Raw genomic sequence first — 26,719 nt, 5'->3', positions numbered from 1 at the left:
TAGTGTATTAATATCTCCAGCATTGACGCTTGGAGAGATGCTTCAGCGTTCAACTAACGCTCCCCTGGCCAACTCTTTGCCACACTTTGTCAAGGCTGGGGGCACTGCATCAGTTTTCCTAGCTATTTTACTAGGCCATCGGCATCCAGAGAAAGATATAAATTCATAAAACTGTTGGTCTTTGTGATCATCACACCACTATTGCAATTTTGTTTAAATGTGGCAAGGGCATGCATGGCTTACAGTATAAGTTACGTATATCACTGGGAGGCTTGCCCATATCTGTCCAGTTAAATGTCCTCCTTGCAGGTGCACACTGTAGTACTTACACACACACTTAAAGAATAGTGTTTAGGGTGTTTACACATGCACAAATATAGGAAGAAACATGCATATATATGAGTTTTCGCATTTGCAAGAGAGGGTGAAAAGTTGACTAAGGATAATACATGCCTAGGTAGTGGAGGAGAATTGCTGGTCTGTTTAGAGCAGTGGTTCCCAGCCCTGTCCTGGAGGACCACCAGTCAGTCAGGTTTTCAGGACAGCCCTAACGAATATACCTGGAGCAGATTTGCATGCCTGTCTCCTCCATTATATGCAAATCTCTCCCATGCATAATCATTAGGGCTGTCCCAAAAACCCGACTGGCTGGTGGTCCACCAGGACAGGGTTGGGAACCACTGGTTTAGAGTATAATGAGTACTTTTATGTTTTAACTATGATTTTAAGATTATTACTGTGGTATTTTCTTTATAAAAAGTGATCCTGTTTGAAAAAGTCTTTTTTGTTATTTTTAGGCTTGTGCTTAGAATTATAGTACAAGGGGAAGATGTGTTTTAAAACCTTTTTTTTTTTTCTTTTAAATCTTTATTCATTTTTAAACTTATAAGAAGTGTGATAACATATCCATACAAATAACCATAAATATATCACTTAATAATCAATAATGATACATATAATATTCTCTTATCTCCCCCCTCCCCACCCTTATCTATCATATAATCAATACTTATACAACATGTAACAATAAAAATACCCTCCCTCCCACCCCATAATTGAACTTGTAAATTTAAGGGAAACAAGATTTTTCTAATCATTACAAAATTTTGTTAATGGCTCCCAAATATCTTGAAATTTCCTGAAACAACCCTGTTGTATTGCAATAAGTCTCTCCATTTTATAAATATGACATAAGGAGTTCCACCAAAAATTATAATTTAATCTATTCCAATTTTTCCAATTATATGTAATTTGTTGAATGGCAACCCCAGTCATTATAAGTAATAATTTGTTATTATTTGTAGATATCTGACTTTTTGCTCTCATTGCCATACCAAACAGCACAGTATCATATGATAATGCCACAGGGTTATCTAATAAACAGTTAATTTGGTCCCAAATTGATTTCCAAAAATTCATAATGAATGGACAATAGAATAATAAATGATCTAAAGTCCCTGCTTCGAGATGACAGTGCCAACATTCATTAGACTTAGAGCTATCCAATTTTTGTAAACGAACAGGGATCCATAAAGCTCTATGTAACAGAAAAAAAACAATCCACAGAAAGAGTTGAGTTGTGTTTTAAAACCTTTGTAGGTATGTGTCCTTCTTAGTCAATGTTTTTACCCTCTCTTGCAAATAAGACAACACACATACAGAATGTGCATGTTTCTTCATCTGTTTGTGCATGTGCCACTAGCTCAACTAATGTCTAAATACACCACACCACAGAATTTCTTGTTTTCTGTCTTAATTAATTATAAGCATGATGACTTTGTGCATGTAATTTATTTTTATTGTTCTATGTTTTTATCATAATTTGATTACTTATATAGCTTTCTTTATGTCATGATTTTATGTACTTTGGTTTTGATTTATGTATTGTTCTTTCTTTGAATTTGTTTTGTATGTCTGAATTGACAGTCTTACCTCTGCAGCCTTTTTAAAGTGAAACATAGCAACATTGGATGCTTGTGCTTAATAAACTTCATACTACTGGTCTCGGTTTGTATGCTAAACCTGGTACAATACAATATTTAAACTTGTCTCAGGTCATAGGAGTGATTCCTTCTGTTTAGGGTTTTTCTCTAATTTATGCAAATAATATTTATCTTTTAAGATTGCTGAGCAGTATACACTAACAGTTTCCTTCAGGCAGCTTTTAGATCCTTCCAGGTAATAGATGGTCTGCTTACCTGTACCTTCCACAGGGATTAGCACTAGTCCCTTTTATGATGCCTTTACCTTCCCCTTCCCCTCTTGAAACCTTAATCTTTTAGGTACCGATAAAAGATGCTTTTAACATCTTTAAGTCTCCTCTGATGCATTTTATGGTATGCAAAAGTGCCAATTATGTTTTACTGAGAAAAATGTACTTGTATATATTCAAATTTAAATTGTAAGAGCTTCTTTATCATAGAAGCTAAAACACAATGTTAGAAAGGAATCATAAGATCCATCAAGTCTCTTGTCTTAATTTAGATCACATTGCTGTAAACCACAGCCTTCTCCTTACAAAACATACTGAAATTGGAATCACAGGCAGCACATTTAGCTGGTTTAATGACGTCTTCGAAAAGAGAATACTTTGTCCGGAAAAATGGAGACTTCTCTTAACAGCTGGAAAGTCTTTTGTGGAATACCCCAAGGTTCTCCCCTCTCCTCAAAACTGTTCAACCTATTCATGAGCTCTCATGGTAATATCACATTCGTCAACAATGAATGCCTGTTATCATACGCGGTTGACATTCTCCTCCTCATTTCCTTTACAGACAATCGACTAGATGTGGCAAAAAAAAAAATTGCTGATAACATCAACAAGATACAATCATGGGCCAAAATCAACAAACTCAAATTGTTCAATTTGAGTTTGTTGATTTTGGCCCATGATTGTCCTTCTATCCAGAGCCCAAGAGCATTGTCCTGCTATCCAGAGCCAAAATAGACATAGATGAATCCTCCAAAGTACTGGGTGTTATACTGGACTTCACACTATCCCTTGAACCACAAATCTCTGGAAGAAAACTATTTTTTCCAATAGTTGAGACTCATAAGACCCTACTTCCATGAACAACCCTTCGCCATACTTGTACAAATGCTAATTTTGTCGCAGCTTGATTACTGTAACTCCTTCTACGCAGGCATCAACACAATACTAACTCGCAGACTACAACTGATCCAAAACACAGCAATTAGACTTATCTTCAAACTGAAAAAATATGACCCACCCGTACCTATCTCAAACAGCTGCATTGGCTACTCATCACTGCTCAAATAAACTTCAAGATCTCCTGTATAATCTTCCACATCCTACATGGAAATTCTACCATGCCACTCATAAAATTATTCTCTTCCTCATGGTCCACCTCAACCAGAAATCTCAGTAAACTTCTGTTGAACTATCCCTTAACAAAAGGCTTCAGATAAAAAATTTCAACACTATGTTTACATATATTGGCACAAAGACATGAATCAACCCCCCCAACAACCATCAGATCTGAATCAAACTACCCCTCACATTCTGGAAGAAACTAAGGACTTCTCTCTTTGACACCATATCCATCAAAGAATACTGACCCTTGAGCCTACAAAACATCTTACAACCTTCTTTTGGCCGTCTCCCTCCTCCTCCTCCTCCTCCTTCCAGCTGCACTAATTTCTCTTCACAAAGCCGTGGGCAGCAACTCCTACACGTGGTCCATCACTGACCTGGAAGCCTTCCCTATGACATCAGAGGGAGTTTCTCTGCATGTAGGAGCCACTGCCCATGGCTTTGTGAAGAGAAACGAGTGTGGCTGGAAGGTGGAGGGAGCCAACCAGAAGGTAAACATTCGTGAGAGGGAGGCACGAACCTGGGACACAGAATGGAGGGAGGGAGGGAGAGAGAATGGTGTTTTGGGACATGGGAGGGAGAAGAACACAATGGGACATGGGAGAGAGGGATAGGGGTGCATTGGAACACCGAAGGGAGAAGCAGTACCCCTGTTCATAAATACGAGTCTGACATAAGTTGGACACTTGTAATCAGGGGAATGACTGTATACTGCTGATCCTGTTACTCAGTTTGTATAGTCTGATATGATGAATACTGTTTCTTATAGGGTGAAAAATCTAGGGGTAATTTTTGATTCTGAAATGTCTCTTAAGCACCAGGCACAATCTATTGTAAAAAGTTCATTTTTTAAGCTGCATTTACTGAGTTAGTTATGTTGCTGATCTCACAGCTGGTTTTCTGGAAAGTGTTGCAAAGCTTGATATTGTCTGGTCTTGATTATTGTAATGTAGGTTGATGGTATGTTGGCTTGTCAGCTAAGTATATCCATTTCTTACAAATCGTACAAAATTCCATAGTCTGCCTGTTTTATGGTCTTTCCACATATAATCATATGACTCCTGTTCTTAAGAAACTACATTGGTTGCCTTTAACAGAATGGATAAAATTTCAACAATTAGTGCTGATGCATCAAAGTCTATATCAGGATTCATCTCAATACCTGACTGAACTTCTCCATTGGTACATACCTTGGCAAGCCCTTCACTCTGCGGATTCATGTATGTTAGACGTGGCTTCTTTTTAGCTAACTAGATTGGAATACACATGGAAGATAATTTATTCCATTGCTGATATGTCAGAATGGAATATGCCACCAGTGACTCTTAGGAAGCAGAAGAATCTGACAGCTTTTAAAAGACTATTGAGACAGCACTTGCTGTTACAGGCAGACTTTGGATCACTAGTGCATAACCTGCTGGACTATTGAACTTTTCTTTCTTTTTAATGTCAGTCTTGTGGTTTGATGTAATTAATGTGTTTTATTATGTATGTTACTCTGTCTCCACCTTGAATAAAGGCTGGTTAAAATAGATGAAATGAGATAATGTTGCTTCTGAGTCTGTGCCTGTGATGACATCTTGCAGTAGGTTTTCAGCCCAGGAGGTAAATTGGTACTTTGGATCTGCCTCAGAGTGAGGCTAACTGAAGATTTTTTTTTGTCTGCGACACTCATATAGCAATTCTATAAGGGGCATCTATTTTTAAGTGCCCAAAAGATGCCTATTTAGAGCTTTTTCTACAAAGGAAAGCAGGTGCCTGCTTTCTTTTATAGAATACTAGCATCGTGTGGGCAGATTGGGGGAAGTTACACAAATTATAGAAAATTATCATTTATATATATTTGTTAGCAATCTAGGCTTTAACACAGTGGTTCTCAAATGGTGTGTCACAACCTGTTGTGGGTAAGTATTTTAGAAGCGAGGCTTGGGGAGGGTCAAGAGAGGTGTGGCAAGGCACGGGAATTCATGAGTGAAAGAGTGGCGTGGGCACACCTGTTTTCTCCCCCCCCTTCTGTGAATATTTCACTGTGAATGACTGAACTCAGCTTTTCTTTTATTATTTTTTATGATGTCTAGAACGTCAGATTTTAAAAAATAATTTATATTCCGCATATCCTACAATTCTATGCAGATTACAAATTATTCAGGTACTCAAAGCATTATTCCCTATATCATTTCTACATCATACTTATGTGAATTAGGGTTTTCTTCACTACCTAATTTTTTTTTTTTTAAATAAATCTTTATTCATTTTCAAACTTACAATAAGTGTGACATTAAGTTAAAACATTTTAACATTAAATATATCACTTAATATTCAGCAATAATACAATTCATATAACCTTAAATCCCTCCCTTCCCACCCTTTCATAACAAATATTTTATATGATAAAAATTATCCCCCCACCCTGAATATTTAACTTATAAATTTAAGGGAAAAAAATGGCATCTATTCATTACAATATTTTGTTAACGGCTCCCACACAACTTGAAATTTCCTTAAAAACCCCTGCTGTGTAGCTATTACTCTTTCCATTTTATATATATGACACAATGAGTTCCACCAAAAATTATAATTCAGTCTACTCCAGTTCTTCCAGTTGCAAGTAATTTGTTGTATGGCAACCCTTGTCATTATAAGCAAAAGCTTATTGTTATTTGGAGATATCTGACTCTTTGCCCTCATTGTCATGCCAAATAATATAGTATCAAAGGTCAATGCCACCGGGTTTTCTAATAAACAATTAATTTGGCCCTAAATTGATTTCCAAAAAGCCATAATAAATGGACAATAGAAAAATAAATGGTCTAATGTCCCTGCTTCAAGATGACAATGCCAACATCTATTAGACTTAGAGCTATCCAACTTTTGTAACCGAACAAGGGTCCATAAAGCTCTATGCAACAACAACAAAAAAAACAAACAACAAATTTGTCTCATAGATGCAGACACTGTACATTTCATCCTCCAAGTCCAAATTTGTGGCCATTGAGACGTAGTAATTTGATGCTTAATCTCAATGCTCCAAATGTCCCTCAGACCAGTCTTTGGTTTCTTCTTAATAAATCCAGCTATCAATTTATACCATTGGGCGGTCTGGTGTCCCAGGAAGTCCACCTGAAAGCATAAGAACTCCAAACTATATTGATTATTAAAATTTTTCCACTCAGGGAACCCCACCTGAATGTCCTGCTTCAGTTGCATCCATCTAAAACTTTGTGATTTATTGAGGCCATATTTATGTTGCAACTGTGAAAAATCAAGCAGCTTACCATTAGAAATAACATTTTCTAATACATGTATTCCTGCAATCTTCCAATACTTTCAGATGACTTTAAATCCGCCAATTTGAATCTTGGAGTTTAGCCATATAGTTTGTTTTGTGAATTGGAATAGGTGTTAAATTACTTACAAATCTTAATGTTTTCCTTGTATCCACTAATATTCTGTTTTCTTTATACAACCTAGGCATTTTGATACTGAGAACATGGCATAATCATAGAGGAAACATGAGGCGCCATTCCAACCATAACCAATCTGGGATATTCTTAATGAGCTCTGGGAGGACCCAATACATACCCTGGCGCATAATATAGGATTGATGATACCTATAAAAATTGGGAAAATTTACCCCTCCCTCTACAATCGGCTTTTGTAGAGATACTAAAGAAACTCTAGGAGTTTTACCTTGCCAAACAAATTTTGTAAGAACACTATTAAATTTTTTTATAAAAGGACCCTTGAAAAAAACTGGCAACATATCCATTTGATAATAAACCACAGGCAAAATCATCATTTTAATAGTTTGGACTTTCCCCCATCAGGAAAGATATAAAGGATTCCATTGCTCACACATTTCTGTTACCTTCTGTAATAAAAATTTTTCATTCACTTTCATTGTGTCTTCTAGCATATTTTTTATCCAAATACCTAAATATTTTATTCCATCCTCCTGCCATAGAAAGGGGATTGAATCAAACAAACCTTTTGTACAATGCACATTAAGTGGAAGAACTTCTGATTTACTCCAATTTATCTTGTACCCTGAAAATTTTCCAAATTTCTCTATCAATTCTAGTAATCTTGGAATGGTTGTTTCTGGATTTCTCAAATGAAGCAGTATATCATCTGCATAAACAGAAACCTTATATTCCCGATCTCAATAAGGAATACCCTGTATCTCCTTCGCTTGATGAATAGCTAACAACAAGGGTTCTAATACAATATCAAAAAGCAAAGGAGATAAGGGACCACCTTGTCTAACCCCCCTCTGCAGACTAAAACACTCCGAGAAATTATTATTAATATACAATCTAGCAACAGGGGAGCTATACAATGTTTGAATCATTTGTATAAATCCTGAACCTATACTAAACCATTCCAATGCTTGATACATGAAGGTCCACTCAACTCGATCAAAGGCCTTCTCTGCATCCAAGGACACAGAAAAGGCCGGATCATTCACTACCTAATTTTAAATGCAAAAAAAGGAGAGAGAGAGACTTCAATGCATTGTAAATGATGACAGATAAAGACCCGAATGGTCCATCCAGTCTGAAGTATTGAAGATAAAATGAAGGTATGTTTGTCTCTCATACGTCCCAACATTTTAAAAGTCGTCAAAAAACATGAAGACCATGTTTCACACAACCACGCTTAATTTATTACATCAAGGTTATTAATAACTTTCTGAAGTTTGTTACTTTTATTCATAGTTAATATATATATTTTTTTATTTTGTGCACAAGTGCGCTGGAAAAATGTTCATGTGTTTTACAGTGTGCCGCAATCAAAAATGCTTGAAAAACCATTGCTTTAGCATTTACAGCAGTTCTGTGCATATAATTTAGATGCAAGCACTTACACCCCACTTTCTGTTTTTCATTCTAGCTTGACAGCAAATCTGTTGCATGATGAAGGCACTAAGGCAATTGCCCTAGCCATGAGAGAGAATCAGACACTGGCTTCTCTTCAGTGAGTCTTTTGCTACTTTAGCTTCTAATAAGTTGAAGCAAGTACTATAGTTTTTGGGACTGGTGCCAAGTGACGGTGTGAACCTGGCACTGAAGTGAGGCGCTTAAGCAACAATTAATGCGAGCCCACTTCTGGGATTGAACACAGCCCGAGGAAGGCAGAGAGACATTAGACCAGGGGTGTCCAACCTGCGGCCTGCATGTGGCCCAGTGAAGAATTTTGTGCGGCCCCACTCATGCTCGAGGATGATGTGGTGTTTTCCTCTGCTGCCCCCAGGTGTTTACCGTCTTTCCGGCTCCCTCCTCCGTCTTGCTTCAGCGTTTGCTCAAAGCCACAGACAACAGCTCCTATATTCCTCCTGTGGCAGACCCAGAAGCATTCCCTCTGACGTCATAATGTCAGAGGGAACGCTTCCAGATCAGCCGCTGCCCACGGCTTTGAGCAAACACTGCTGCAAGATGAAGGAGGGAGCAGGCAAGAAGGTAAACGCCCGCGGCACAGAAGGGATAAAGAGAGAAGAGCGTGTTGAGGGAATGCTTCCAGATCAGCCGTGGGAGGCGCATGGGAGCTGCTGCCCGTGGCTTTGAGCGAACACTGCAAGATGGCGGAAGGAGTAGGAAAGAAGGTAAACACCTGCGGCACAGAAGGGAGAAAGGGAGAAGGGCATGAGACTTGAGAAGACTTGAGAGGGAGGGAGCACAAACTTAGGAAAAATGATGGAAAGAAGGAAGGAGGGGCATGAACTTAGGACACAGAATGAAGGGAAAGATAGAGGGGATCAAGAGCCATAAGATGGAAGAATAGAGGGAGTGAGGGAAAGAGATACACAGGTGAAGGAGATAATAGAAAGGGAGAATTGGGTGTCTGAGAGAGGGAAAGAGATGGTGCAATTGGGGAGATAAAGAAAGAGGAGAACTGTTGGGCAGAGAGAGGAAGGACGGAGACAGCGAGAGAATTATTGGACGTGGTGGGAGAGGAGTGAGGTAGAGATGCATGGGCACAGAGAGAAGGGGGAGAACATGCTGGGCCGAGGAAGCCTCCTGAATGTTGGGGTTTTTTTGGGGTGGGGAGGTTATTAAAAGAAGTACCAGATTGGGCATGGGGGGGAGAGCTTATGGGGTCAGAAACAGAGGATAAAGAGAGAGAGATGGTGGGCAGTGGTCTGAAGGGAGAGAAGTTGGACCTGGGGTGGTGTGGAGGAAGAAGGAAAGAGATACTTGAAGGGAGAACTGTTGGCAAGAGAAAGGAAGAAATGGTGGACCTGGGGAAGAAAGGCAGGCAGGGGGAGAGATGGGATGGGGCAGTTGGGAAGAGAAAGGGAGAGAAGTTGGATCTATGGATGAAAGGCAGAGGATGGAAGGCAGAGAGATGCAGCATCTCTTTTTTTTCTCCATTTCATTGTTCGGCATCAAGGGGGGAAAGAAGAAAAGCAGAAAAGAGAGGGAGCAAAATGTTGGATCATGGAGATAGAGGAGGAAAGATGGAACCATGGGAGGGCAGGAGGGAAGAGAGCTGGGATAAAATGATACTAGGGGATGGAAAGAAAAGGACAGGGAATTATAGCCTCAGCAGTGGAGAGAGGGACATGGAGTTATAGCTTGACCAGTGGAAAGAGGGAGGGGAATTCTGAAAGTGGTGAGCCATGTGGATGAGGTCAAAAGGGAGATGACAAGATGAGTGAGAGAGAAGTGGGTACAATGGTAGAAATGTGGTAATGGGTAGTAGATAGAAGGGAATAGGAGGCTGGGAAAGGAGTGAGATGGGAAATGGGAGAGCTAGGGACAGAGAGAAGATGGAGAATTGAGAGGTAGCTGAACATTTAAAAAGAAGAAGGGTGAAAAAGAAGGCAAGATTTGAGTGGACAGAGGCAGAAAAGAAAAAGTTAAGAAAGCTGAAAGGGAAAAATCAATATGTTGGAGATAGGCATAAGAAGGAAATGGAATGACAGAAGAGGAGAAAAAAATGGACAGCAGACACTGGAAAGAGAATTAGTTGAAGATAGAAAGAGAAAGAGAAACTGGGACCAAAATGATGGAAAAACAAAACATCCAGACAACAAGGTAGAAAAAAATTGTTTTATTTTGAATTTATTAACTGGAATATGTTAGCTTTGGGATATGTGCATCACAATTATTTTTGTATTCAGTGGTTTAGTCATATACAGCTGATTTGGGGGAGGGACTGGAGCCCAAAATTAGTAGATGGGCACCAAAGTTTCTCCCCGCCTGAGTGCAATTTATAAATACTTGAGCTAGTGGGATTCCCAAGCCCTGCCAACTAAAGACATCTTCCTCCAGTCTGGCAACTCAAACTCTCCAAGCTTTGCAGCCAATGCCAATATTCTCAAACTCCCCTGCTTTCATGCATGCATGAAAGCCAAGGGGGGGAGGGAAGGCAGCAGCTCTGCAATATTGCTGCCAGCTGCAGAACTTGGGAAGTTGGAGGGGGAGGAGATGGCGGTCAGTTGGTGAGGCTTGGGGGATCCCTACTAGCTATAGCAGGGGAGATATTCATTTTTAGGGAGTCTAAGCTCAAAGTGGGAGGTCCAAAAAAGCAGTAATATTTACCCTGATTAAACGATCTTCCACGTGCGCTGCTGACAGCTGATCAGCATCCCCGCTCTGATGAGGCTCACCTCTGAAGAGGCTCACTGTAGCTGTACTAGAAGTGAATGGGAGAACCAGGAGCGCGCATCCCTGATCATTAGAATGGGAATGCAGAAGCCTGTGGCTGCTCCACTTTCAGCGGTGTACGTGGAGGGTCACTCAGTCAGGGTATTACTGCTTTTTTGGGTTCCTCTCCACAGTGTCCCTTTAATGAAGGTTTATTAGATATATACATCTTCTATATTAGTGATTGCAGATTTGGGACCTGCTCAACCTTGTTTTTGCTCATCGGCTAATGTTAGTGCGGCCCCAGAAAAATTTTTTTCGGCCAATGTGGCCCAGGGAAGCCAAAAGGTTGGACACCCCTGTATTAGACCATCTGTTCTGGTTATCTGAAAATATTTCTAGCTAACAGGAACCACTCTGTTACCAGCACTAGGTTACCATGTATTATTGTATAAGAATATAAAGCATTGCTATACTAGAACAGACCAAAGGTCCATCAATATCCTGCTTCCAACAGTGGCCAATCCAGGTGCAAGGAAATGACACATGATCCCAAAAGAGTAAAACAGATTTTATGTTGCTTATTCTAGAAATAAGTAGTGATTTTCCTGTCCATGTTAATAATAGCTAACATACTTTTCTTTTAGGAAATTGTCTAAACATTTTTTTAAACCTTGCTAAGCTAACTGCTTTTACCATGTTCTTTGGCAATGAATTCCAGAGTTTATTTACATGTTGAGTGAAGAGGCCCCTTAATCCTTGTAATCCACTCCACTTAGTAATTTATAGACCTCTAACATATTTCGCATCAGTTCAAGCTGAAGAACCCTAACCTTTTGTCATAGGTAAGTCATCCCTTCCTCAGTCTGCTCATACAGGTTGTGCTGGCTCAATACTTCCTACTGCTGGCACTAAACATTCAATAATGCAAAGTTGCTTACTTGTATCGGGTATCCTCCAAGGACAACAGGTGTATTGGTCGTCCAGCTTTGTTCACATTTCTCTGACCAGGGGGATATTTTGAGTCTGAGAACTGCAAATATTGGGGGCAGAATTTAGTTATTCTCTAAAACACAATCAAATGAAAGAGAAACATTATCTAGTAAACACTATAACCAGCCCTGGATTAACTACTAAGCAAAATAAGCATGTACTTGGAGTACCAAAGAGGTTTTCTCCCCTAGCTATCGTGCCCTTAACTCTTTCACTGTCATTTGCCATACCCATTATCCAACATGAATTTCAGTGTTTCTCTAATCATTATAAATGATGATTTGATGTATATGATGATTTGTTTTGTACAATAATATCTCTCAGTACTGACTGAGTAGGGTTGCCAGATTTCCTCTTTGAAAAAAAAGGACTCCTGGCCCTGCCCCGTCCCGCCCCATTCTGCCTCCCCCTACCCGAGCTTGAAGGCTGCATTTGGAAGCCTTTGTGCATGCGCGGACGTCGATGCAATGATGTCATGTGCATAGGTGTGTGTGTATGATGCCATCGCAGTGACGACTGCACATGCGCACAGGCTTCCAGACACGGCCTCTGAGATCAGGATTTCCAAAACCCAGACAAACTGCCAAGTTTTGGAAATCCCTCCGGGCGCCTGAACAGTCCTCTAAAAAGAAGAAATGTCCGGATTTTCCCAGACGTATGGTATCCCTATTATTGAGGCCCCGATGTACAAAAGCTTTCTGTGGCAGCAACACTCTTTAAAGCAGTCTTACTGTCACGTAAAGTTCTCCTGCCGATGCACATAAGGGTTATCTGTGGCTGCTATTGATTGTCTTAGCAGCCACCGAGAACCCTATGCAAATGCATTACATGGAGCTCATTAGTATTTTAATGAGCTCTTTGTGATGCACTAAAGGGAACACCCTCCCAGCAACGAATAATCGATGCTGAAATTTTCCAGTAGCTCTGGAGCTGCTGGTAGCTGCTGTGTGTGTGTTGTGTGAGCATACAACACACTCATAGCAGCTGCTCCTATTAGCATAAAATAAAATATAAATAAATAAATAAAATACCCCCCCCCCCTGACAATTGTCAGGAGGGATGTCCACTTTCTCCTGCCTGAGGACACCCCCCCTAAAAACCTGATGATCAGCAGGAGGAACCCCCACCCCGACAATTGATGCACTGGGATCTAAGGCCCCTCCCAGTGCATCCCAGGATACACCAGGCAGGGTCATGGCCACCATTTTGAAGTGGCATCCTCTTGCCCATCATCAATAGAAGGTACAGGAGACCGGGAGTTGGGGGGATGTCCCAGGGGGTGTCCTCAGACAGGAGGGAGTGGGCATCCCTCATGCCTATTGTTGGATATCGAGATGGGGAATATACTCAAGCAGGAAGGAATGGGCCTATCCTGCCAATTGTTGGATGTCGGAGGGTGTCCTCAGGCAGGGGGGGGAGTGGGTATCTCTCTTGCTGATTGTTGGGGGGGGTTTCTTTTACCTGATGCTGCTCTCTTTGCTGACTTAGCTGATCACAGCATGTGAATCCCCTATCAGCTCAATTGGCAGGATTTCCCAAAACTGCCAGCTCCGGAGCTTCCCCTGCGCTCAGCTATTTGGGGCTTCCCCTGCCAGCTCAGCTGATAGTGGTTTGCTGCTATCAGCTGTACCAGAAGGGGAAGCTCCAAACAGCTGAGCACAGGGGAAGCCCCTGGAGGGGAGTCCTGCCTGCTCAGCTGATCGGGGATTCCCATGCTGCAATCAGCTGAGCTAGCAGGGAGAGCAGCAGCAGTGGGCAGAAGAAAAACTTGTAAATTTTGACAGGATGAGAAAAGGAGCTGTGCCTAACGATTGCTCTTCTGAGCAAGCTATTCATGCAAAGCATCACCCATTGGGAAAAAATCATTCCTACCACGGTATTTTTACTTGTGGTGTTGGAGCTTTGTGCTAGAGAATGACACGGTGACAAAATTCATCACCGTCCCCGCGGATAACCGCGGTATACCATCTTCATTTCATTCTTTAAGGAGAGAGGGAAGAATCAGAGTATAAATGGCCACAACCACTGACCCACAAGCTGTGCTTTGAAGAATGCTGGTATAGAAGGACTGAGGTTGAAATAGACACTAGAAAATGACAAGGGGTTATTTCCCGCGGTTATCCGCGGGGACGGGAACGGTGACAAATTTTGTCACCGTGTCATTCTCTACTTTGTGCATCAGGGCTTGAGTCTTGTCAGTTAAATAATGGAAGGGCCAAAGGGCATCATTGTTGGGCTGTATTTAGGGCATCAACTGGCCTTAATCTAGCCTTGACTGCTATTTATACCATCACAGCAGAAGCTCTGCTGTGACATTTATGACAGAACAATTAAAATTAATGCAGGCCTTTCCTATACCACCTTCTGTATATTACAAGAAGAAAACTCAATTTTCCAGTTGAAAATATAGCTACTATCGGAAAGATTTACAAACAGACTTTACCTGTGCTATTTCTTTTTCATTGTGAAGTCTCCAGTGGAACTTCATACAGTCGAGAGCTGCAAAGGCTTTGGCCCAAGCACTACAATCAAACAAGAGCCTGACAAGCCTTGAGTAAGTGATTTACCCACTCCAGGCTCTGTTTTTCTGTCCAAGGGTTCTCTGTGTTAAAAGGAGATTAATGGAGGGGACCAGAGATCAGGTTGCAGGAGATATGGGTTGGTAGATAAAGATTTCTGGTGCAAGACTTCCTGGCTGCAGTAGTTGTGATATGGGATAGGGGGGGGGGGGGGGTTGCAGGTGAGTGGTTGAATTCCAGTGTTTTCCATTCTTTTTCAGTTTGCAGGAGAACACAATTGGAGATGAGGGGATGAATGCACTCTCAGCAGCTCTGAAGGTGAACACAGTTCTCACAGCCCTCTAGTACGTATTAGTTAGGGTTACCATATTTCAGACCGCAAAACATCAGACACATGGACCTACCCTGTTTCGCCTCTGGCCCTGCCTCATTCCACCTTCAGCTCTGCCTTATTCTGCCTCAGCCCCTCCCAGTTCCACCTCCAGCCCTGCCCCACAATTCCCAAGTTCCAACCACGTCTGGAGGGCCTGGAACATGCACGGATATGTGTGATGTCATCCTCTCATGCTCAGAGGCCCTCCATATGTGGCCCAAACTAATTGGGGCTTTCCAAAACCTGCCAAACTGCCAGGTTTTGGAAAGTCCGTCCGAGCACCTGAACAGTCCTCTATAAAGAGGACATGTTCGGGTTTTCACAGACATCTGGTAACCCTAGTATTAGTGAAGCACAGGCACCTGTAGCATCATAAACAGCAATGCGGTAAAGGTTGGAGGGAAGACACAGGAATCTGTAGACCAGCTTAGGGAGAGAGCATGTAGAATATACGTCACCCACTTAACACCCTGCATTTGCTTAAAAGTATTGAAGAAGAGACCAGTGTGCTGCTGACAGCTTAGTTGTATAATTCTTATACTGGTCCAATTAAAGATATCACAATGTGCAAAAATATACAACTGAAAAATATTATGGGATCTTTAAAGGAACACTGAGGCTTCAGGGACTGTTTTGCAAACTTGCAGGTCAATTTTTCGAAAGGTTTTTGTGGTTGGTAGCAGACGTAGCTGTATATGCTTAAAATATTGTCATGGCCAGTGTTTATCTTTTAGCCATATAAATGACCATGCATCCAAAACTGAAATGTTTTAATTTGGTTGGCATTTGGTGGGGGGAGGGGCAGGGGACAGAGAAAAAAAGTTACAAGTGACAGAATTCAGCCATGCTCTGTATAATGAATGCAGTCAAGTTTGAATGCAAAAGCAGGTAGATAAGACATGGTGCTGCTTCCTTAAATAGCACTGCGGAAAATCTGAACACCTTTAGAACATATCTCTTATCCATTTAAAGTGAAGTAGTCCACTGAATATTGACTTCTTTATTATTGCACAGTATGATTTACATTGTTCAGAACATTTTGTATTTGAGTTGTATTTTATTATTAATAGCATTTAGATAGAAACTGGATTTTTGTGCTAACCTGTCCCCACAACACACAATCTTTTCTGGTCCTAGTTGGGACACCTTTATCTCCCTGTCCTACACTTGATGCTGGATTCTTCCTTTATCTTATGGGTAACAAGCCCCTGTAACCATTAATTTGTGCTATATTTCCATATTGGGTCTGCTGGTAGTTGCAGAGTTGGTTATGAGGAGGATCAAGGTTTCATCTTCAAGGGGCTTTAATTCACAATGACTCAGATTCTTCCACTACTGACTGTGCCCTCCACCTAGCAAACCAAGTACCAAGGGAAGTAGGTCAACACTTCTTCCCATGCCCCATTTGACTTGGCCATCAAGACCTGCCATCTGAGCTGTCTCTGCCACTCCCTCACGGTCATAGCCAAGTGCATTTCCTTTGTAGCAATCCCAAGCCTGACTAGGGTCAGTACTAGATATACAAGCTGAGTATCAAATCCGAGTTGTATCTTATGGCATTTGTTTATTGCAAGTAAGACTCTTTTGTGTCCAAACTGAGGAATAATTTATATATCTGAAACAAAGTTGATGTAAATGTTCAACCAAATGTTTTACAGCTTGCAGGGAGCCTCCATTGGAGCAAATGGTGCCAAATATCTGGCTGAGGCCTTAAAGGTCAACAGGAGCCTGACAACCTTGGAGTAAGTGTCTTCAGAAATTTAGAAAGAGGAATAGTGATCAGGTGCCTGGTAACTGCTGGGTCTGCCCACACTAATATTTCCTATATGTTATTAGAAATCAAGCAGGGCCCGTAGTATTGCAGTGTTCACTGCTGTGACTACCCCATGTTTTTTCTCTCTGTTGTACTTCTCATAAATGTATTGCCTCCACTGGGTGGGGATGCTCTGTGGGGGTAATTCTGTAAGTGGGGAAACTCTGACTCAGATAATTTAACCATGTGTTAATTTGAAGACAAGAGTTTGTCTCTCTGTCCTCGTTTCCCCCATTTTCGTGGAATCTTTTCTGCTTTGGTCAGAGTTAGCACCAAGAGATTACTTAACATCAGTGTGATATAGCAGGGGAGTTTAGACCCGTTCTTTTTTAGGGGATTAAAACCAGCATAGGTTTTGGAACCCAAAGTCAGTCATAAACCCTACGTCCCTGCCCTTTTTTTTGCCTTATGTGTTAAGGTTGCTTCATTTTCCACTTTCATCAGTTAGCTGTAGGCTGGTTGTTTTACCTGTTCATTTCACTCTGAGCATTTTACCTCCCATTTTTCATAGCCTAAGAGGAAACTCCATTGGTGTTGCTGGAGCAAAAGCCATGGCTTGTGCACTGAAGGCAAATACCAGCCTCCGAATTCTGAAGTAAGTAACTGTTCCTTGGCTAGTGACTTCATTAAATGGTAGCACAACCCCTGTTTATAGTTTAAATTATGATTTAAATTTATTTAATCTACTGCCCTTCCTCAGGCAATAACAGAGCTGTATGGTTTATGGTTTAAATTTATTAATCATAACACCCTTATATTCTAATTTTGGACTACACTTCCCCCTCAATATTCACGGGGGTTAGGGGCAGAGCCAGCCCGCGAATATTTTTTAAAAATGCAAATAACTTTTAGGGCCGGCTCTGATCCACCCCACCTCCCTCCTGCATCCCAGATCTTCCCCAGACCTTACCTGGTGGTCTAGCAGTGACACGGGGCAGGATCGATCTTCCTACGCTCCTGCCCCGTGCAGAGCCGTCGTCAAAATGGCTGCCGTGAGTTCCCGTTGTAGTCTCGAGACTACAACGGGAACTCACAGCAGCCATTTTGATGACGGCTCTGCATGGGGCAGGAGTGTGGGAAGATTGATCCTGCCCCGCGCCACCACTAGACCACCAGGTAGGGTCTGAGGAAGGTCTGGGATGCAGTATTTCTTAAAAAAAAAAAAAAATCGCGAATAACCAAATCTGCGGGTACTGAAACATGCTTACACGTTATTAATATTTACTTCCTGACTACTCATGAGGGCTTCTAGTGATGAAACTCAGAATCCACCTGCTGGAGCTTGGTTGCAGTACAGTATGGAGCTTCTGAGGAAGGACAGATATACCAATATAAGGATGTGCAAAGAAAACATTTCACTTTTTGAACTTCCTTCCCAAATTTGAGACATTTATTCAGTTTGCTTCACATATGTGTTAACGTATGATTTAATGTGAATTACATTTTTATTAACGGGTTAAAATCAATTTTGTAAACACCCATGGGCCCTTGTACTAAGCTGTGTTAAGCAGCTAACCACATGGTAAAATGGGAGTGTGTGGCGCCACATCCTCAACACCCTGAGATTGTGGGTTCAAATCCCATGCTGCTCCTTGTGACCCTGGGCAAGTCACTCAATCCCCCCCTTATCTTATTACAGTAGATAGATTGTAAGCCTACTGGGACATACAGGGGAAGATGTTTGAGTGCCTGAATGTAAACCATTTAGGCTATAAGTGGTATATAAATACTTAAAATAAATAAATGGTAGACTGTGCTAATGTTTTCTGCATTAAAAAAGCAGCAAGCACGGTAGAAATCCCACATTAGCTGCTTAATGCTGGAGTGGGTGGGAGCTGGCTGTCTGGTTCATGCCCCGCCTCCAGCCAGTCCCCCCCTCCTCCTCTGATGCTACTGCCTGGTCCTGTGCTTCATATATCAGCTGCCATGAGGAGGGAGGTTCCTTTGACACTGATGCTGGCCCTCCTCCCTTGCAGCAGCTGGCCTATGAAGCGGCATCCTTCCAAGACAGAGCAGCAACATCAGAAGAGGAGGAGGGAAGTATTGGTATGTTAAAATGGGCTGGTGACATTATGGTCCGGGTGCTTAGTGCCCTGGGCGAGAACCTCACCTGGTCCATAGGTAGTGTGACCATATGGCTCCAGAAAAAAGGGGACGGATTGAGACATCCGTGTTTTACTTCCACTGAAAGCAATGGAAGTAAGGAGAACAGATTGAGACATCTTGGTTGCTTTCAATGGAAGTAAAACCCGGATGTCTCAATCCGTCCCCTTTTTCTGGAGCCATATGGTCACACTATCCATAGGTTAAGCTAGCCCTGCAGTGGGGAAAGCACTGCTACTACCATGTGCTTTTTTTTTGCTGGGCACACACCATGTTACATGCAGTGGCAGATGGTGCCAGAAGGTATCCAAAGTGATCAGAGAACCACTGCAGGGACAAAGTACAGACCCCCACACTCCCCCAATGATCACTGAACCCCCCCCCCCAACATAAAAATTGGAATAAAAACGTACATACCTGCCTCCAGAACATCAGGACCTGGCATAGGAAAGCCTAGTAGAGCTGCACAGAGGTGGCTTAAGTAGTCTGAGGGGTGGGCTAGGGAACCATAGAGAGGAGGACCCAGGCCCATAAGCCACTCTAACCACTGCCATGCAATAATTTCCCTATATTGTAAAAGCAGAGAGGTTGGATATGCTAGTTGCATTTACCATATTAAGTTTTGCTGTTAGTGTGTGGTTTAGTATAAAAATTAGCAAAGTTTAGTACAAGGGACCCTAAAATTTTTAAAGGGGGCCGCTAATGAACCAAATGCACATCCCTACCTAATATACTACTAATGGTGTGTGTGTGACATATGGGACCAATTTTTGTTTGCAGGTGTGCACAAAAATTTAGTATGTTGCCTGTTAATTGGTTAGCATGCATGTTATATTTTTAGTACAGAGGTCATAAAGTATAATTTTCCTACTGTTTTTATTAAAATTATTGTATGCTGCAATAATTCAGTAGACCTCTCACTTTGATAGCGGACAGCTGCATTCTTCTCTCCTTTCCAATGATCTGCTCTTAATGCAGTTTCTTTCCACATCTCTGCAGTCTTCAGGAGAACTCACTGGGTATGGATGGAGCAATCTGTATTGCCACTGTACTGACAGGCAACCACAGTCTCACGCATATCAAGTAAGAGCCTAATTAATATATCAGAGCCAGAAACATGGCTGGGAAAAGCACAGTTACTTACCTTAACAGGTGTTATCCAGAGACAGAAGGCAGATATTCTGACATGTGAGTGATGTCATCCATGGAGCCCCAGCAAGAGCAGTAAAAAAGTGCACTGGCCCTTTAAGAATTCAAAGCTTAATTCTGCCCACACTGCGCATGCATGAGTGCCTTCCTGCCCAACGCCAGCACGTGAGGTTGTCAATTCTGTGCCCAAGTGAAGAGGTGGGTGGGATGTGAAAATATCTGCCTGCTGTCTCCGGATAACACCTGTTATGGTAAGTAACTGTGCTTTATCCTAGGACAAGCAGGCAGCATATGCTCACATGTGGGACTGCCCTAGCTTCAATAAAAGGGATGGAGGGAGAGTTGGATTCCAAGAAACTCAGAAAGATTTAAGTTGCCTCGCAAAAATCTAGACCTGTCTGATACGAGAGTGTGGAGGCAAGGGAAGGAACCTAACGGAAAAAAAGAATAGAGGAACTTCATGCTCTACTAGAGGTAAACGGAAGATTCCGAGAAAACCTATATGCATGGAGGTTAAAATATAATACACCATGTTGGGGGTTGGTTATTGGGTTTTCTTTTCCTCTCCTTGGGAGGTCTTGGTATTGGGGTGTTGGATGTTTCCACTCTCCTCGGGGGTGAGGGGGGGATGGGGTTGGGGTGGGTGGGAAGGGGGGATTTGATTGGGGGGATTGTTGAAAAACTGTTTAACACTGAGTTGGCATTTTTGGGCTGTTGGCTGCCGAGGGTTGCCCCTGCGTGGGCACTGTATCGATGTTTTTCATGTTTGTGTTCTTCAAGTGTTTTAAATAAAAAATTACAAAAAAAAAAATATATATATATATAATAAACAACCTCCTAGAGTCAGTTGAATATAAATATAGGTGATGGAGATGCCAAAAAGATTCAAAACCCAAATAAGAGAGGACTACTGGCTAATGCAGTGGTAGGGAACTCTGGTGCTCAAGAGCCGTATTCCAGTCGGGTTTTCAGGATTTCCCCAATGAATATGCATTGAAAGCAGTGCATGCAAATAGATCTCATGCATAGTCATTGGGGAAATCCTGAAAATCCAACTAGAATACGACTCTCGAGGACCGGAGTTCCCTACCCCTGGGCTAATGCATCTATATGAAGCAGCCAACCCAATGAACAGTTGAAAACAGTCCTTTCCCTGAGTAGATCTGAATGAAAAAGGGCAAGGAATTTTGTAATCAAACAAAAGCATGATTTTCTTGAAAAGAATTGCTTTAGATGATAAAAAAAGTAGGAACTATCGTAGAAAAGCCGATGGAAAAGACTATGGAGCAGGGGTGCACAATATGTTGACTGCAATCGACCGGCAGATCGCGAAGGCAAAGTGAGTTGATCGCGGAGCCCATCCCGGGCTCCGTGATACTCGCATTGCCTTCACAATCTACTGGGCCGATCAGCCTTCCTCTCCCTGACGTCAATTCTGTCGTCAAAGAGGAAGTTCCGGGCCAGCCAATCGCTGCCTGGCTGGCCCAGAACTTCCTCTCCGACAGCAGAATTGACATCGGGGAGAGGACTGCTGGTCGGCCCGATGCAAGGAAACAGGGAGAGCTTGGGGTGGCGGTGGCTTTGGGGCCTGTTCCTCTATGGCGGCGGCAGTGGCTTGGGGGAGGGCAGGGGGAAAGAAAGAAAGGGGGCAGGCAGCGAGACAGAAGGAAGAAGGGAAACAGAAAGAAAGAAAGGAGGCATGAAGAGAGAAAAAAACAGAAAGGGAGGCAGGGAGAAAGGAAGAAAAAGTTGGGGGAGGAATGAGGTCTGGAGGAGAGGAAGCATAAAGGCTGAAAGAAGGGAAGAAAGACTTGATGCAACCAGACTCATGAAATCACCAGAGAACAAAGATAGGAAACATGATTTTATTTTCAATTTAGTGATCAAAATGTGTCCATTTTGAGAATTTATATCTGCTGTCTATATTTTGCACTATGTCTCCCTTTTACTAAACTACAATAGTGTTTTTTAGCGCAGGGAGCCTATGAGCGTTGAGAGCAGCGTGGGGCATTCAGCGCAGCTCCCTGCGATAAAAACTGCTATCGCGGTTTAGTAAAAAGGGAGGGGGGTATATTTGTCTATTTTTGTATGGTTGTTACTGAGGTGACAGTGCATAGAGTCATCTGCCTTGACCTCTTTAAAAAAAAACAACAACCTGGAATATAAATGATAATTAACATTTTCTCTGTGTACAGTGTGTTTTTAAAAATTTTTTATTGTTGGTAGATCATTTTGACTTGGTCATTTTTAAAAGTAGCTCGCAAGCCCAAAAAGTGTGGGCACCCCTGCTATGGAACATAAAATTAAAAAGATATAGTGGCTTACTGTGTAGAAAAAAACACCTCTTGATAGCAATGTTTGTAATATTATTATTATTCTGTTATATCACATGAAGGCTGAGAAAGTAATGTAATAAGCCTTAAAACAAGAAAATCAGAGAGGGGAAGCATATCAATAAGCATGAAATCCTCTGAAAGATTTAACAAGGAAAGTGTGAACGGATTTGTTTAATATCCATGTAAAAACCAAAAAGTTGGTTTAGTGGGTTTTTTTTAATTGGGTTTTTTTTTTTTTTTTAAAGTCTCAAGAGGAGCTTAGGAAGGATGAAACACTACTAAAAATGGAATTGAACCCATGAAAGCATATGTCTAGAAGGAAAGTAGTTGAACTTTTAAAAAGTACTGTCCCCTGGTAATAGCTCGTTAAAATCTTGGGAATCAAAATAAATAAAGTTTTACCCAAGTAAAATAAGGAATGGAGAAACAAGCCATGAATAGATGTGGCCCCTAACATAAGTGCCACATGAAACACGAGCACCTAAGAAGGTGATAGGAAAACCAAAGTAACAAACTCATGTCATTGAACTCCTGTACGCTTTTATTTTAATACTAGTGTTTAGGCCCGTTACATTAACGGATGCTAGAATAGATGTCTGTCTTTCTTTCTGTCTCTCTTCCTGCCCCCTGTCTTTTTCTTCCTGTCTCCGTGCCCCATCTATCTTTTTTTCTTTCTGTCTCTCTTCCTGTTCCCTGTCTCTTTCTTCCTTTCTTTCTCTTTCCCTTCCGCTGTCTATTTTTCTTTATTTCCTTCTTTCTATCTTTTTTTCTGTCTCTCTCCCTGCCCAGACCCTCACTGAAGCCACCTTCCAGCTGTACCAACTAAGGGATTCCTTGCCCTTTCCTCAATCCAGCTGTGGCCAGTTGCCCGCACACACCTGCCTAGCTACAGAATGGGCAAATACGTCCGTTTGCTCACCCTTGCTGCTGTATCGCCACCTGATGCTGCTCCTCAGGAAGCTCGCGAACTGCTGGACCATGGCGAGCCAAACCAAGCCCCAGCGCGCACTTTTGCACTCCTCCGCGCTTTCACTTTCTCCGGGACAGGGGGGGAGGGCTCCTTTAGTCCTCACTTGCCGAGGTGCTGGTGGCCCACCCCATCCATGTATTCTCTCTCTCCTACCTACCCTCCAAATGCCTGCTTCTCTCACCCACCCAAAGCCTCTCTCTCTAGTGGCTATCCCATGTTTTTCTTCTCCTCACCAACCCAGGCCCCAACTCCAATCTCAACTCCCCCACCCAACTATCATTCTCCTCCTTGTCAGGGGGAAATGCTGCGGCAGTCTCATGCAGTCGATCTGCCTTTTATTTCTAAGGATGGGACATGGTGGTAGATGATGTTGGTATTGGTGGAAGGTTGAAGACAAAAACTGGCCACATTGTTTGGACTCCTTTTAAATGTCCATCACCACAACCTCCAGATGCTTTTCGCTTAACAATCACGTCTTCAGGATTCAGCAGACTAAACTCGGTATTCTGGTTATATTCTGTTACTAAGTCTGCAAAGACCTTCGTGATTTTCTTCTATGGGTTACCACTTTGGGGGAGAGGGGGTCACAGCTGCGGACATCGGGAGTTTTTGTTGCTGCTTGTGGGGGAGAGAGAAGCCCTGCCCTTCCCTGCCGCAACCGGAAGTGCCTCTTTCTCCCTACGTGCCAGCAATTGTTTTTTTTTTTCTTTTCTTTTGTTTTGTTTTCTTTTGTTTTTGACACAGCCGCGATCCTCACCAGGCTCCTTTCAAGCACCCGAGAGCCATTTTTTGGAAAAGATTTTTAATAAAGTTCCAGTAACTTGTACATTGTTTTCTGCAGTCTTTTTTTGTTTTTTGGTCTCATCTGCTCACTGCAGATTCGTTGGATTTTTCTTTGTTTCCACTTACCTCTTAGCACCAGCTTATACAATTGCCCTGATGAACTTTTCCAGTTTATCTTCAATATCACTGTAAATGCTTGCTCTTTTCCTGCTGCTCACTTGGGAGTTTCCACCCCAGGTAAAAGTATCCTTGGAGATTTTCAGTATAGAAAATTATGGGACAGTTATAGAATTTACAAAAAGAATAAATTGAAGGAATTCACAGTTTCCTTCTGAGCTGGACATACGTCATGAGAGAAGTCATTCCGCCCACTTCTTTTCATATAATCTGTAGAAAAATACTTCAACTGGAATGAGCCAAGCAGGAAGAACATGAGATGGTTACTAAGAGTGGGCTGTGAAGGAGAAAATAGCAGACTTCATCAGTACTTTCATACTTGAATTTCTGTTAAGTCAAAAAAAATGAATACTGTTAAAAACCTGCAATTGTGTTCCTTTCCTGATACGATTATTTCACAGTTGACCAAAGATCTTTGCATTATGTGCTATGCAGAGATGCCAAGTAACCCAGTTCCAGACTGGAGATTTTGTGACTCTTCTGGTTTTCTGACCACCCCGTCCTTGTGCATTATGGGACTTGGAGCACTGATGGGTAGGATCAAGTACTACAAATCCCACACTGCTATGGGATTAAGTTCAAAACCAGGACTGATTAAAAAGTCTCCAGCATGGAAATGGGTAACTTGACATCTTGACCATGAACAAAATGGGAGGTGTATTTAAATTAAATTTTATCAAAGCAGGAAAATCTTATACATTCATTCATACATAAGCAGTAAACACGAGTTTGAGTTTTTCAGTCAATTGCACTTACATTTCATATGCTATAGGAGACAATAATCAATAAATAATATACATTCTTGATCAAAAATCAAATTAAGATTGCATTGATTCTAAATATATGAGAAAAAAGGACCTCAGACACCTCTCACTATGGTGTCAAGAATATTTTATACCAGTCAAACGGGTCACTTCAATCATAGGTCCAAAAAACCCCCTAAAAACAATAATTGAATTTTAAATGGTAGGAGTGTTGAAAAGGCACCTATCTTCTGTGATCCCGATGGAGACCTGTTTCAGTCTGCTTCATCAGGGAATCCAACAAAATCATTTAATTTAGTAGTGCCTGCCAAAGAAAACATGTGTTAGCAATCTTAAAAATCATGTATCCAAAACTAGATCTTCAACCATCTTCAGAGTAATTCATAATCTATATATATAAAATCGGAGGTATGTATGTGTGTATGTGCCGTGATCACGCAAAAACAGCTTGACCGATTTGAACGAAACTTGGTATGCAGATCCCTCACTACCTGGGATGATATGTTCTGGGGGTCTCGCAGCCCACCTGCACACGTGGGCGGAGCTACAAACATAAAATCTGATTTCACCCATTCATGTCAATGGAAAAAATGTAAAAAGCTGCCATTCTCATTAATTCAAAAACGGCTTGACCGATTTGAACGAAACTTGGTATGCAGATCCCTCACTACCTGGGGTGATATGTTTTGGGGGTCTCGCGGCCCACCTGCACACGTGGGCGGAGCTACAAACAGAAAATCAAATTTCACCCATTCATGTCAATGGAAAAAATGTAAAAAGCTGCCATTCTCACTGTAATTCAAAAACGGCTTGACTGATTTGAACAAAACTTGGTATGCAGATCCCTCACTACCTGGGGTGATATGTTCTGGGGGTCTCGCGGCCCACCTGCACACGTGGGCGGAGCTACAAACTGAAAATCAAATTTCACCCATTCATGTCAATGGAAAAAATGTAAAAAGCTGCCATTCTCACTGTAATTCAAAACCGGCTTGACCGATTTGAACGAAACTTGGTATGCAGATCCCTCACTACCTGGAGTGATATGTTCTGGGGGTCTCGCGGCCCACCTGCACACGTGGGCGGAGCTACAAACAGAAAATCAAATTTCACCCATTCATGTCAATGGAAAAAATGTAAAAAAGCTGCCATTCTCACTGTAATTCAAAAACAACTTGACTGATTTGAACGAAACTTGGTATGGAGATCCCTCACTACCTGGGATGATATGTTCTGGGGGTCTCGCGGCCCACCTGCACACGTGGGCGGAGCTACAAACATAAAAACTGATTTCACCCATTCATGTCAATGGAAAAAATGTAAAAAGCTGCCATTCTCACAGTAATTCAAAAACGGCTTGACCGATTTGAACGAAACTTGGTATGCAGATCCCTCACTACCTGGGGTGATATGTTCTGGGGGTCTCGCGGCCCACAACTCTATGTTGCTTGCTCAAGAATTTATATGTTCTTGCTCCAGGAGGTGAAACTAAAATTGTTGTTTATAATCACGTTTTGCGTTAGTTGTATTGTATTCATTTTGTCAAATATTTCATATTATAATTTGAATATTGTAGTTTTTATTAAGCTGTAAAAAAATATTTTCATTCACCACTATAAAGTATCTTTATTTGAATCCATTTACAGTGTTATTGCTAAAATTAAATACCTGTGCAACGCCGGGGCATCAGCTAGTGTGTAATATAATAAAGACTCCCGGACACACCATAAGATCAATCATTCCAGTTACCTTCCTGCCCAGTATACTGTGGGTGAAAATGGTGCCGCCTTTTATTAAAAGAATACCAGCGTCATGC

General features: G+C 41.8%; 1 protein-coding gene across 4 annotated transcripts in view; it reads left to right on the top strand.

The window, feature by feature from the left end:
• Window positions 1–26,719, top strand: part of NLRC3 (NLR family CARD domain containing 3) — a 145,830-nt gene that overhangs the window by 114,277 nt on the left and 4,834 nt on the right. For 3 of the 4 annotated variants that reach the window (XM_033915094.1, XM_033915095.1, XM_033915093.1), the window contains exons 15-20: window positions 8,228–8,311; window positions 14,387–14,470; window positions 14,696–14,779; window positions 16,467–16,550; window positions 17,133–17,216; window positions 19,724–19,807. In XM_033915094.1, the coding sequence (XP_033770985.1) occupies window positions 8,228–8,311; window positions 14,387–14,470; window positions 14,696–14,779; window positions 16,467–16,550; window positions 17,133–17,216; window positions 19,724–19,807 (504 nt within the window). Of the gene's footprint in view, window positions 1–8,227; window positions 8,312–14,386; window positions 14,471–14,695; window positions 14,780–16,466; window positions 16,551–17,132; window positions 17,217–19,723; window positions 19,808–26,719 lie in introns of those variants that run through there. The other variant, XR_004536519.1, reaches the window with a different exon arrangement.

Source organism: Geotrypetes seraphini, chromosome 11 (genome assembly GCF_902459505.1).
Source record: "Geotrypetes seraphini chromosome 11, aGeoSer1.1, whole genome shotgun sequence".
NCBI lineage: Eukaryota > Metazoa > Chordata > Amphibia > Gymnophiona > Dermophiidae > Geotrypetes > Geotrypetes seraphini.
The sequence above is the reverse complement of the archived record's forward strand: the minus strand, read 5'-3'. Positions and strand labels throughout refer to the sequence as shown.